At 37.0% G+C, this 12567-nt stretch overlaps 1 protein-coding gene across 4 annotated transcripts; it reads right to left on the bottom strand.

Annotated features, from left to right (window-relative positions):
• Window positions 1–3259: 3259 nt before the first annotated feature.
• On the bottom strand, window positions 3260–12352 carry LOC138757271 (insulin gene enhancer protein ISL-1). 4 transcript variants are annotated; one of them, XM_069924318.1, is made up of 6 exons: window positions 12100–12352; window positions 11077–11266; window positions 9773–10029; window positions 7522–7808; window positions 5892–6059; window positions 3260–4430 (listed from the first exon to the last, which is right to left on the bottom strand). In XM_069924318.1, exons 1-6 carry the CDS (start codon window positions 12125–12127, stop codon window positions 4314–4316), a joined length of 1047 nt encoding a protein of 348 aa, XP_069780419.1. In that variant the 5' UTR covers window positions 12128–12352; the 3' UTR covers window positions 3260–4313. The 4 variants fall into 4 exon arrangements, with proteins under 4 accessions (XP_069780419.1, XP_069780420.1, XP_069780417.1 ...); XM_069924319.1 differs by having other exon boundaries at window positions 7522–7805; XM_069924316.1 differs by lacking the exon at window positions 3260–4430 and having other exon boundaries at window positions 4703–6059.
• Between the last annotated feature and the right edge of the window lie 215 nt (window positions 12353–12567).

The following is a 12567-nucleotide window of genomic DNA, read 5'->3' as shown; positions in this document are numbered from 1 at the left end:
GCCCCTTGCTCTGGGCATTGAGAAACTCTGTGAACTGATTCCGTTTTCAGATAAGGAGCCGCCGAGAGTCCAGTTCTGTCTAGACGTGAGGACCTCACAAGTCAAACTTGTTTTGATTAGGCTCAAAGATACACCAACCTGTTTCAAACGGTGATCAGCACCACCCCCGCTCCCTTCCCCTCCCACCCATCCCAACCACCCTCTCCTCCCCACCACAAACTTACAAAATGGTAGAAAAAAAAAGCTCTTCCGAGGTGCCGTTGGCTTCCCTGAGGCGGTATATGTCTCAAGGAGGATTTAAGCGTTGTTTTACCCTCTGTAAGATCTCTTAAATATATAGAATACCCCAAGGCTACAAACACAATTAGCAGTTTGACAGCCATAAGAAATAGATTTTCGGAAATCAACACCCATCCAAAGTTAATATTCTGCCACACAAATTGGAGAGGTACAAGTACATGCATAAATTATTAGTTATTTCGAATTTCTAATATCGGAATGTAATTTTATAGAGATACTTGTCCACGTTTTAAGAGAGTCATATATTGAAATGTTTAATATCTTAAGAATGCAACAATAGCAATATTTCTGTGAAATGTTAAAAATCTAGTTTGATGCGAAAGAGAAATATCTCTGTCGGAACTCGTGCTTAAAATGTTCAATTATGCTCTAGCTGTATGTGGTATAATAATTATATATTTCCAGTAAATTAAATAGCCTTTTAAAGTAACTATAATAGAGATCAGATTAGTACGGTGCTGACTTCAAAAGGAATACGATTTGCGGTTCACATCGAAGGTGCATGAGGTGTAAACTGAATTAATGCAGGCGAAACTGCGGTAAGAAATAATTAGGACCATTTAATACATGGACGTGATTTTTAAAATCCTGTTTTATGTATTCATTTATTCGCCGATGGGGATATTTGGGTTAGTTTGTAAAGGGATCGTTCATCAAATGCTCGGACATCGAGATGTAAAGTTTGTTTTTGTGGCGCCTGAGCTCAAACAATGTCATTCAGTGTCCACTATCAGGACAAACAACACGGAGGACAGCAACCTCGGCCAAAAGAAACTAGGCAAATTCGCAGTGACCATTAAAAATAAGACATCAACCAAACTTTTGTGCAACTCATCGCAAACTTTCTTTTAAAATCGTTCGTCTCCTGCAGTGTATATCAACATATTTTCGAACACCGTCGGCGTTAGTAACGACTTTCACAGAATATGACCTAAACATTAGTCGGGCTGATTTTCGTACCCTTCAGTGTTGCGAGCATTCATAATATTTACAACATATCTGCCTACAATAGGATTATGTAATTAAGTGTAGACTATAAATTCCATTCAGTGCGTTTTACTTACAATTATAATCACCCGAAATAATTGTGCATGGTTTGCAATGGAATGTTAATTCTCTACTCAGGTGTACCCACACTTGTCTGTGCAGAGAGAACAAAAGCATCATTTGAAATACCGCAGTTATGACGGGCAGCAGGGTCTCTCAATTTTATCACATAACCCTTGAATGAATTTTGCTTGTGGCCCAATAATGCAGGCTCATTATTCCAACTCTGGAAGGTTTAAATTAAGAACATTACAGTTGCTTCCAAAGCATGGAAATTTGCAGACAAACGACTGCCCAAAGTTGTAATTGGTCGAGAGAGGTTTCATAACCAGCATGTCGTAAATTATTTTTAAGATCTTGTCACTACCTCGCTTTCTTACTTCCTGATTGGGCAATGACTGTTGAACTGTATTCACATTCAACCAAAGCACAAGTTGGTGATTTTTTTTTCGCGCAGCTACTCTCGTCAGCGTGGTCATGCATCAACATATTAAGGTTGATGGTAAATGAAGGCATTAGGGCAAGGAAGGTGCTTTTTGACCGAATAGATTGTCAACCGCGAGTTTAAACTGAAAATACTGGATGGGGTAAAGCAAATGGACAAATAAGGTCAAGAAGATAAACGGAGACCGGATGGTTAAGTGAGACAGCAATTGTCCTTTTTGATAGCTAATTAATTGATTCTGTGACCATTGAACTCCGATTCAGTTAAATTTATACACTACATACATGCGATTTCAAATTGACATGGGCAAAATATTGTAAATGAGAAGTACCAAGTAACTTTATTCTTTCAATGTTTATCGTAATAGTTTTTTTTTAAACTTTATTGCTAGAATTTATTAACTTTTCGCCCGAGGACTCGCGTCTCCTAATTATTAAGAAAAGTAGAGTGCTAATCTATATAAATTTAAATCATGGTTCACAGGATTATTTTTTTAGGGAAAGGAAGTTGTCAGATAAAAATCAATTGCTCCCACTAGCTGCGAAAGATTCTGCTGTGATGAGAACGGATGCAAAGTTCCCAAAGACTCCGCTGTTTTCTCGGAACTGATACCATCACAACCACGTGTTCACAAAATTAAAAATAACTGACGATCCTTGCTCTATTCCATCGTTTCAATCCAGCTCACGTTTATCTAAAACTTTACCAAGTAACCGACCTGACCGTACATTTCTTATTTCCGCACAACGAACTATAAATAGTGGGAAGGGGGATGAGCTGCGGGACCTTTGTTTATCTAAAAGTATTACGTGTCACGGGAAGTGTCTTGTTAGCTAGATTGCGACAGATAGATAGCAGACGTTACTCCTATCTTATATGTTTGGTTCAGAATTGTTTACCCGTACACAGAAAAAGACAACAAATCACCAACACTGCATTTAATTATTTCTTTCCCCCACTCCCTTCTATCCCCAACCCTTTCAGCAATCATGTCAATTGTAATAACCGCCAACAAACCCTAATAATTAATGTTGGGATCTGTCATGCCAGTCATGGCAAGTTTACCAAAGCCAATGTTATCGGCACTAATCAATGGACTATTAAGTTGCAGTAGATGTTTGAAACTCAGCCAATTGTTAACACTGGACATTATTTCACAGTAAATGTTTAAATTTTAAAAATGGAATATAATTTAAGATTTGTTTTAATTATGCAATTATTGTTTTCAAAGCCAACATATATTTGTCTATACTAACAAAGAAATATTGAGTCTTTAATAGATTGGGGATTAAAATCACTTTGGAATAGATGTCTATCCTCCAATGCATGTAAGAATAAACCAATTTATTGCTTTAAAAACAGTTCACCTTGCAAGTTAATTTGTTAAAATGTAATTGCAGTATCTGCAAAAGGCTTATATAATTTTTCAGTTATTTTGTTTTTATTAGTGAAATAATCTTGAGGATATATTTCTACATATGGCGTTTTATTATTTTACATAATCTTCAAGAAAAGACAGGACACATAAAATTAGACATGTTTTCCAAATACCACAGTACATTTTTTACTTCAGCAAACATAAAATGTCAAAAAGACATGAAAAGTGGCAAGTCTGTCAACAATAAATAATAAATTATTTATAATTTTTGCAGTACAGGAACAAACAAAATGTTTTTGTCCAGAGCTAAAACCGTGTTGGTAACTGGTTTAACCTAGGAACATACACATCTTTGGGACAATTCTGGACAGACACGAGTTCACACACAAATCCCACAAAGCTGTGGCAAAAAGAGGTATACCTTGTTGCAATGCTTGAACTTTTTAATAAAAAATAAAAAAAATTAAACATCAGTAGTTGCCTTCATACTTTCATTGTAGGGACAGTCGTTTCATGAACCAGCTATTCGCTAATGATCTAGGATCCAATAGTCCTCGTTATAGGTCAACTAAAAGCATTGCAAAAATGCAACTATACCTTTCAGAACTGATCCTATAGGACAGTCACTGAACTATTTAGGCTGTGGTACATTCTGCATGTCGATTGTCTTTCCAGTCCACTTTTTGCAGATGTATGGGACTCTTCTGTTTTTTTTTGGCAAAGCTGACCCACTGATGTCCTTTCTAGGCAGCACCATTGAAGATGTTGGGACTATAGTCAATCCACTGGATCATCTTATCTGTTTGCGTGTGCAATGCATTCCCTCAGAATCACTTGAGTGTACATCCTTTCTATATCTTCAAAAATGTCTCTGAATGAAGTCCTGGATGTCTCGGGAAACTCTTCTATTTGCGCTTGTAGCCAGATCCCACTCTAGTGTCTGATTGTCGTCACAGTGTTGTCAGGGTACAACATTGGTTGTTTGAACACAGACTTCGTGCAAACGGATGACGGCTGCTTTCTGATCAGATATGGACCAGGTTGCAAGAACTTTTTTTTTAAAAAAAAGTGTGGGCCAGAGAGTTCTGAGGGTCCAGGGTTCCTCGTGGCTCTCTGTAGGGCTGCACTGAGTGTTCAGGCTCCTCATGCCTCTATAGGACTCGCTACCATGCTGTTTGGTGTATCAGGGAGTTGGGAGGACATAGACGCTACTTCACTTCCAGTGGAGTTAGAACCTGGCCCTCCCTCTGAAAAATTAACCTGTAAAAATCATAGCAAATCAATGATCTCTGGCCTCCTTAAAATGTTGACATTAATCCAAAGACAAATATCAGAAAATTACATTCATTAAAAATATATTTTTGACTTTTGTAACTAAGGCTGTATAGTAGTTTCCATTAATGTTGCCATTAATGACAATCAAATTACATTTAAAACAAAGTGCTCTCTGCCAAGTTAGCTAAAGTGCTGCAGATCACTAAAATTAAAACAATCCCTTAGCAAATAATCAAGGTCTCATAGCAAAACACAAGTAGATCTAGTTGCAAATCCAAGTGCAACAACATTTAATAGTGTAAAGTTGTACAGTTTCTCTCCAAAAGTACATTATTAATTTAAATAATTTTCAGCAATTTGTTGTTCATTGTAAGACATCACAGAGTTGTTTATTTCTTAAGTACCACACTTACTTTGCAATTTGAATCATGAAAATTATCTTTCTTGCTTCTAAATATGTATAAACATATATATGACATGAAGGTATGTTAATAAAAAAGGCAAGACAGGTGTCTTATCATTTGTTTGGGATACCTTGAAAAGAGGCTGCCATTGACCTCAAATGGATAAACTGAAATTGGTTCACAAAGTGAGACATTTTATTTGTACATTACATGCAGTTTGCATACATCTTTATCCCAATATTTTACCAAAGTATCCAAAATAAGTTGTAAGGTATGTAGCACAGGGAAGCACAATTTAGATTCAACTTCAACTCAGTATAGTGAGTGAGACTTTGCAATGCCTTAAAAGGATATAAAATAATTAAATTACACCCAATTATTCAAGGACAAAACTCTGTTATCGTTCGGAGCATATAAAGCTAGACACCTTATATTCACCTTTACAGGCGAGTTAGGTGAAATAAGGTATTTTCAACTTTGTTTTTCATTATCCAGAAGGCAAGCAGATGGGATTATTATTATCAATGGATCTACATTTAAATCCACGTTTAATAACATGAAACTTAAAGGTGTGACAACATAGAAACAACATCTATTTTGTTTCATTGCCATCGATGGTATTTAAAATTTAAATCAAATTAGTTCATGTGTCTTGCCTACAATCCTATGATCATTTGCTTTCATTAACACGCTCAGTAGTGTTTTTAATCTGAAATATTTAATTTAAATTGTTTTTTTTTGACAACAATTTGAATAAAATGAAATAGTCTATGTTTCAGACACCAACAGTTATCTCCAGTGTTAAACACAAACTACTTGAATCTGCGGGAGAAAGCTTGAGTAAACAAAGCAGATTCTCCCTATGTTCTTGATGGTCGTCAAAATCAAAATACTAAGGCTGGCAAAAGAGGGATTCTGCAATTTTTATATCCATGAATTGTCTATATATGGACTGGTGTGTAGTAGTTCCCCTGATTGCAGTGAGATCAGGTGAAGTCTGTATTGATGTGGTGATGGTGTTCTGCATGTTGCTGGCACTCACCAGTTGCTGAAATGCAGGCTGCTCTATATCACTCTGCAAAGCGAAGTCACTCAAAACTTTCCAAGGCGGTTGGTAACTCTGCACCTCCACTGGATTTGCCTGCAAACTGCTATCGTGTCTCTCTGGGCTGGCAGCTACCATTGGGGTTCCTGTCATCCCCTGGATATTCTTTAAAAAAGCAACAATGCTTGGTACACAGTTTTATCAATCCTTTTTTAAGCATGTATGCAGCTTAACACAACCTTTTGTACTGAGCAGCTTGTAATGTTAACTCTCTAGAGACTGGTTTAATCCACATCCTGTCTCCCTGTAAGAATGCAGCAAAAAGACTTGAATATGTGGCAGAATGTTTTCCTAACAATTTCATGAGATACAGTAAAGTAGTTAATTTGAACATTAGTTACCAAACAATGAATACTACAGAAATCTTTAGGTTTAATTGTTGATGCATTAAAATAACAAGTAATGACTCATAATGTTGAACCATTCAACCAACTATCTTCACAGAACTAGCCAAAAACCAAGTTTTATCTAAGTGTAGTAATAAATTTAAGAAAAGATACAAAGATAATACATCAAGTATTAAAAAGGTGATATTGATTTATTTATATAAAAATATTTTGTATGGGTAAGTTTCTGATTTATGACATAGAATGTTTAGAGTGTTGCAATGAATGTATTGATTATACTTAGAGTAAATTTGTAAACTATTCATTTGAATTAAACTATCATTCAAATCTACATAGAGAGAGGAAAAATCAACTGTGCAAATAATTATTTTAATTTTAAAGTTATTTATTTCAAGTTGTTGTACACATGGATCTAGGAGTAGATACATACTGTATCTTGAAATTGGCATCACAGGTAGAAAGGGTGCTCAAAAAAGCTTTCAGCACATTGGCCTTAATCAGTTAAGAGTATTGAGGCCATGTTGCAGTTATACAAAATATTGGTAAGATCCCATTTGGAGTTTTGTGTTCAGTTTTGGTCACCACGCTGCAGAAAAGATGATGTAAAGTTGGAGAGGGGCAGAGAAGATTTACAAGGATATTGCCAGGTCTCAGGTGCCTGAGCTACAGACTGGGAGTTTATTTCTTGGAGCACAGGAGGATGAGGAGTGATCACATTGAGGTATAAAAAAAATCCTGATGAATTCAGAGTGTCTTTTGCCCAAAGTAGGGGAATCAATTGCCAGAGGACACATGTTTAAGATGAGATGTGTGTTAAGGGTGGGCGATTTATCAGGAACTTGAGGGTATTTTTTTTTAAATTGAGGGTGCTGAGTGTATGGAATAGACTGCCAGAAAAAGTGGTTGAGTCAGGCACTTAAGAAAAAAAATTGACAGATAGGCCAAACACAGGCAGCTGGGACTAGTGTGCATGGGACATTTTGGTTGGTATGGGCAATTTTAGTGGAAGCACTAGTTTCCATGCTGGATGACTAGGATCCTAAGGTGACCATATTAGAACTGAAACTTGGCTGTGATATTGGTATCAATGCAATTATATCATTCCTAACAAAATAATCAGGTTTTAAACATAACTTCCTTAACTGTTTATGTTACAGCTTGCATATAAATGGGAGTTTTCAACCTCAATTGTCCTTAAAAATAAGAGGCAAGACACTTACTGTTTTGTCGTTGGGTTGTTGTTGCTGCAGTTGCTTCATGAACTGACTCCGTTTTTTGTCTTTACAGCGCTTGTTTTGAAACCAGACTCTAATGACACGGGGGCTCAAGCCTGTCATTTCAACGAGCTGCTCCTTCATGAGTGCATCGGGCCGCGGGTTGGCCGCATAACAAGTCCTTAACGTGTGGAGTTGCTTCTCGTTCAGAACTGTCCGCACCCGCGTCGTCTTCTCAGGCTGTTTATGAACGTGTGGCCTCAAAGCTGGTTGTCGGACAGAAATGGGCTCTGCTGCAAAAAAAAAACCCACAACATATCCTAGCTTTGTTTAATAGCATGAAAGGAATATAACTTGGTCAAATGTTTGTTTCGACAGTAAATTTGAATCTTAAAAATCCTGGAGTCAAATACACCTTAGAAAATAAACTAAGCGGGAGTTTGTCGAGGAACCTGATGTTAAATGAGCTTTAGATCTAAAGTCACATTAAAATCAGATTAAAAGCTATCTTGAATTTTTGCGAAGTGGTTTCTTATTCTGGTTTAACTGCATGAATCCGAAAATATAAAATAAAGAAATAGCTTCTGAATGCCAATTCAATTTAATCAGAAAAAAGCAGTTTCAAGGGAGAATTGAATCAATATTCTTTGAACCCATATTCTTTGCTTAGGTGATGAATACTTTTCGCAACAAATTCTGTATAAATGCAGTTCGCATACAAGGACATTGCCGATTAAATGAACTCTATATAAAGGAAATCAGTCGATCAGTGACTTGTCGCTTTCGGGTCCGTCATCTCCCTTGTATACGGATTTACACTACGGCAACTTGTGTTTCGCTGGGTCAGATGCCATTCTTCATACAGATAAGTGAGGTCATAAACGGGATGCGGCAAAATTGCTGGGGTGCAATCAAAAAATATCTTTATCAACGTTTCGGTGCATCGTGCAGCATGTGGAAAACCTCCGGCATTTGTTTCCCTTCGTGTTTCTTTCAGTGAATGAGGTTTAACCTGGAACTTATGAATTTTATCTTCAATGAGATTTGATTCCCATAAATGATCATTGGTCATTTTCTTTTGATGAACATCAGGCTGGAATGCATGTGATAAAATGGAATAAAAATAGATACTTTAAAAAAGAAAACTATTTATACATTTAAGGAGGGTTTTCTTAAATAGATCAAAGTTATTTTGTAAAGGTGCAAGTGCTGTGAAATTTGCAATCAAGCATGAAAAGTGAGATGTTGCGATTTCATAATTAGTGTGAAATGTCACTTGAGCGAAGTTATAGATTTAGGTCTAAATACATCCCGCTATGAAGAATTAACAAAAGAACCAATGCTGAATAACAATATCTAATATTTACACGCGTGTGAAATATCACAAATGCCAGATCACTACTTTAAAAGTCCTCACACCTATAATTATGTAGAGTTCACATCGATTCTCTCTCGGAATGCACTCTATTTCAACAAGAGCAAAAATTAATTCGATTTTTTTAATATGTAAATAAAGGAGGTTTCAACGCCCTGACGGACAATTACGCGTCACATCAGATGATCTTTGAGCAATACTAATTGAAACTTCAATTCTTGAAAATCGCTGGAAATATTTAAATTATAGATCATTCTTAAGCTATCTTAAAACATATCAAATTCGAAGTTCAATTATAATGTTCTCATATACGTAAATATTAATAGGAAATTGTATTTAAATCACAAGCGCTGCACACAGAACAATCAGTAGAAGACATTCTATATCATTATATCATTGGTCTAAAGTTCAGTTGTCAACTTCAGGAAAATCTTTAAAAATTAACTCAATTAATTTGCAAGTGAAGTCGTCTACAAATCTCATCTCAAACTGGTGATGATTCAAATAGTTCAAAATGAAGCTGAAGGGTAACGGGAGACTTCTTTATCGCCAATAAAAGTTTTAAATTCAAGTGGAAGGAAAGGATATCCACATTGGGGTTCATTAAACTTGTTTGCAGTTTATCTTGAATGTCTCCAAACGTTTTTTTTAATTATTTGGTGAAATATTCAGCCCTGAAGAATTTCCACTGCAAAAGCTCATTGTCAAGATCTCAGTGAAACATTTCAGTAAATGGAGAAAGTTCAGTACACCAAATTTATTTCAATTAAACACCGATTATATATTTTAATATTAAAAAGCTCAAAATATAACATAGAGGGTGGAGAGTTCCATGAAATATGAATGGACTTCAATAAAATCAAGTTTTGAAAGCGTACGTACCCGCCATCTGTAAGGGTCTGTTGCCATGCATGGGGCTTAATGGGTCTGGGCCCACCGATGCTCGCTCTACAACGTCGTGGTCAGCTCGGCAGAAGAGCCCGTCCTCCCTCAAAGCGAATTCATCACCGGGGATGAGCTGGCGACTGCACGCCACACAGCGGAAGCAATCGATGTGATACACCTTACTGCGCGCTCTCATCACAAAGTCATTCTTACTGAATCCTATATTACATTTTGCACATTTAGTTCCATATAATCTGCAAGTCAAACGGTACAAGGGACATTTACTAACGGTCAAAAGTGTTTCACTTTCAAAACTGCTACACAAAGCGATAAGGCAGACCAGAGACCGAGACAGAATTACATTTGATATGATCCTTTCGGCTTACATCGTCCAAATAAATGACATCCCATTGCAATAATGGACCAAATTCTACTTCACGTTACTCTTAACGTTAAACGTATTTGCTGATTTAAATCCTGATAGATTCAGCTGTATTTAATTTTAATGCATCCTTTACCTTCATCCATCGCTAAATATGAAGGATGTTCGTACCGGGTCTAATGTGATTTCTTTATATAATTTCAAATCCTCTACATAATATACTTTCAAATAAGATTTGAAATTCATGCTAAAGACCAATATTTTTAAAACAAATTAATTTATTTAACGCAACACAAAAAACTGCCATGTTGGAACATCTTTTAACACAACTCCGGTTTCAATCGCCGATTATATTTCTTACATTACAGCAAAAACGTTATTTTAGACCCGATTTCACCAGCTTTGTGAAAATATTGTTTTAAATTCATTGATAAATGTCAAACAAATCAATACGCCAGTGTGTTCCCAACATTTTAGGTTATTCCCAGGGCTTGATTTGCATTTTCAGTTCACCTGCCTCATTTCCAATCTCTAATTACCAACACTTGGAAATAACCAGACGAAACTGTTGCCAATTAGGTTTTGTTAAAACGAATTGTCCTCGCAAGCTGCTGAAAGTCATCGGTTGTTGGAGCTGCTATATGTGGACATCAGACCCGGGAGTGTCAAAATTCGCATATTCCCAATTCACAAATTAATGGTGCCCACCAAAGGAAACAGTTACATGATATAAATGTGCCAATTGTTCGCTGCCAAATAATGGGTAATTTGACCTCCTCTACCCGCCAGTTAAGATAAGATAAGGAAAAACAGGGAATAAAGTCAGCGAAGGGTTAACAGTTTGGAAGTGAGGGGGGGGGGGTGTTTTTAGAGACAGCAGTATTATTGGAATTTCTTTATTTAAAGTATCTTCACTCACCGAATGTAGTCTCTCTTGCAGTATGTTTTGCCATCCCTAACGAAGCAGGTACAGGTTTCGTCCAAATATTGATTACACTCTGCACATTTTAGACAAGCGGCGTGCCATTCCAGATCCGGAGAAACACGAAGAATATACTGATCATGAATCTGATTCCCACAACCAACACACAGTGAAATAAGGCGTTTTTCTGTAATTTGATATGAAAATGGTGTCGTGAAACTGATCAAAGGTTTCTTGCGGCATACATATATTCCACTATTGTCTTCATTTATTTAGCTGTTAGATTTGATGTTAGATCTACAGATTTAGTTTTAGGCCTTACTGTTTTTTTTAAAAAAAGTAAAATAACTAGAGTACTGTTACGTATATGTTTTTAGGAATAAGCGGTTTAACTTAAAATACTCTAAATGAACTTTTGTTTCTGCTTTAGAATTTTCACATTGTTTCCAGCAAAACGCGTGCAGGGGTAGGTTTCTGTCAGTTTAAAATAAAATTATGAGAATTGTAACAGCATGCAAACATCTTTTAAACTGCGTGTTTATATATACATGTAGATGTTTAGAAAACATTCCAAAATAAGTCCATGCATCAAATTATTACAAATGGATGTTTCAAACGCATAAAGATACATCGATAGTAATATCAAATTGTCGGTATCCTAGTAAAGAATCTGAAAAATCAGATGCGTATATCTGCAATACATCTGACAAGGCTCTGAAACAAGTAGTCCAAATGCTACATAAATGTTCAACTCTCCTGTTTTATTCCACATATCGCGAGTGGTGGGGATACATTTAACAATGCAGATTCAATGTAAGTTTTTTTTAATTTTTAAACCTGAACCTTGAGACCACTGCAGTACAACTTGTGAAATAAAACTAAACTTTTCCAATTAATGTTCCAGAGCAATAGAATAAAAAGAGAGCCAGAGATAACAGTAAAGTTACAGTTACAGGAATTGGTCAACTCCTTGCACCTGAATCCGATCCTCGAAATGCAACAGCAATGAAGAAAACTTACTTTTGGGTGGATCTCCCATGTCTCCCATAGCTTGTTATTGTGCAAAAGTTTGGATGTGTTTGCTTTTTCCCTTGAAGTTTGTATTTTTTTGGAGGGGTGGGGAGGCAGGGAGTCCTTGGCTATATCCACAGAGTAGGGCCGGTTAAGAGGAGTGCGGTCGTTGCTGCCAGACACAGGGGAAGGGATTGGACAGAGAGGCGGTGTGCGCAGTCCTGCCGCTCATGCTCACTGCTCCTTATCTTTCTCACACTCGGCTTGCGCTTCCTCGAACCTCTCGCCATTGGTCTGACGTCGAGCGCGTGTGACGTCAGACGCACGCTACCTTACCCGTTCCCCCACCCACGACCACTTCTGTCCCACCTCCCACCCACCCCTCCACCCGCCGAACTCTGTCCTGTTGGCCTCTTTCCCCACCGTGCGGTGATTGGTCGAGGGCTCGACCCGGGCAGCACCAGATGTGTGCATTGT

The sequence above is a fragment of the Narcine bancroftii genome, chromosome 3 (genome assembly GCF_036971445.1).
Source record: "Narcine bancroftii isolate sNarBan1 chromosome 3, sNarBan1.hap1, whole genome shotgun sequence".
Taxonomy (NCBI): domain Eukaryota; kingdom Metazoa; phylum Chordata; class Chondrichthyes; order Torpediniformes; family Narcinidae; genus Narcine; species Narcine bancroftii.
This window is presented reverse-complemented; position numbering and strand designations above follow the sequence as displayed.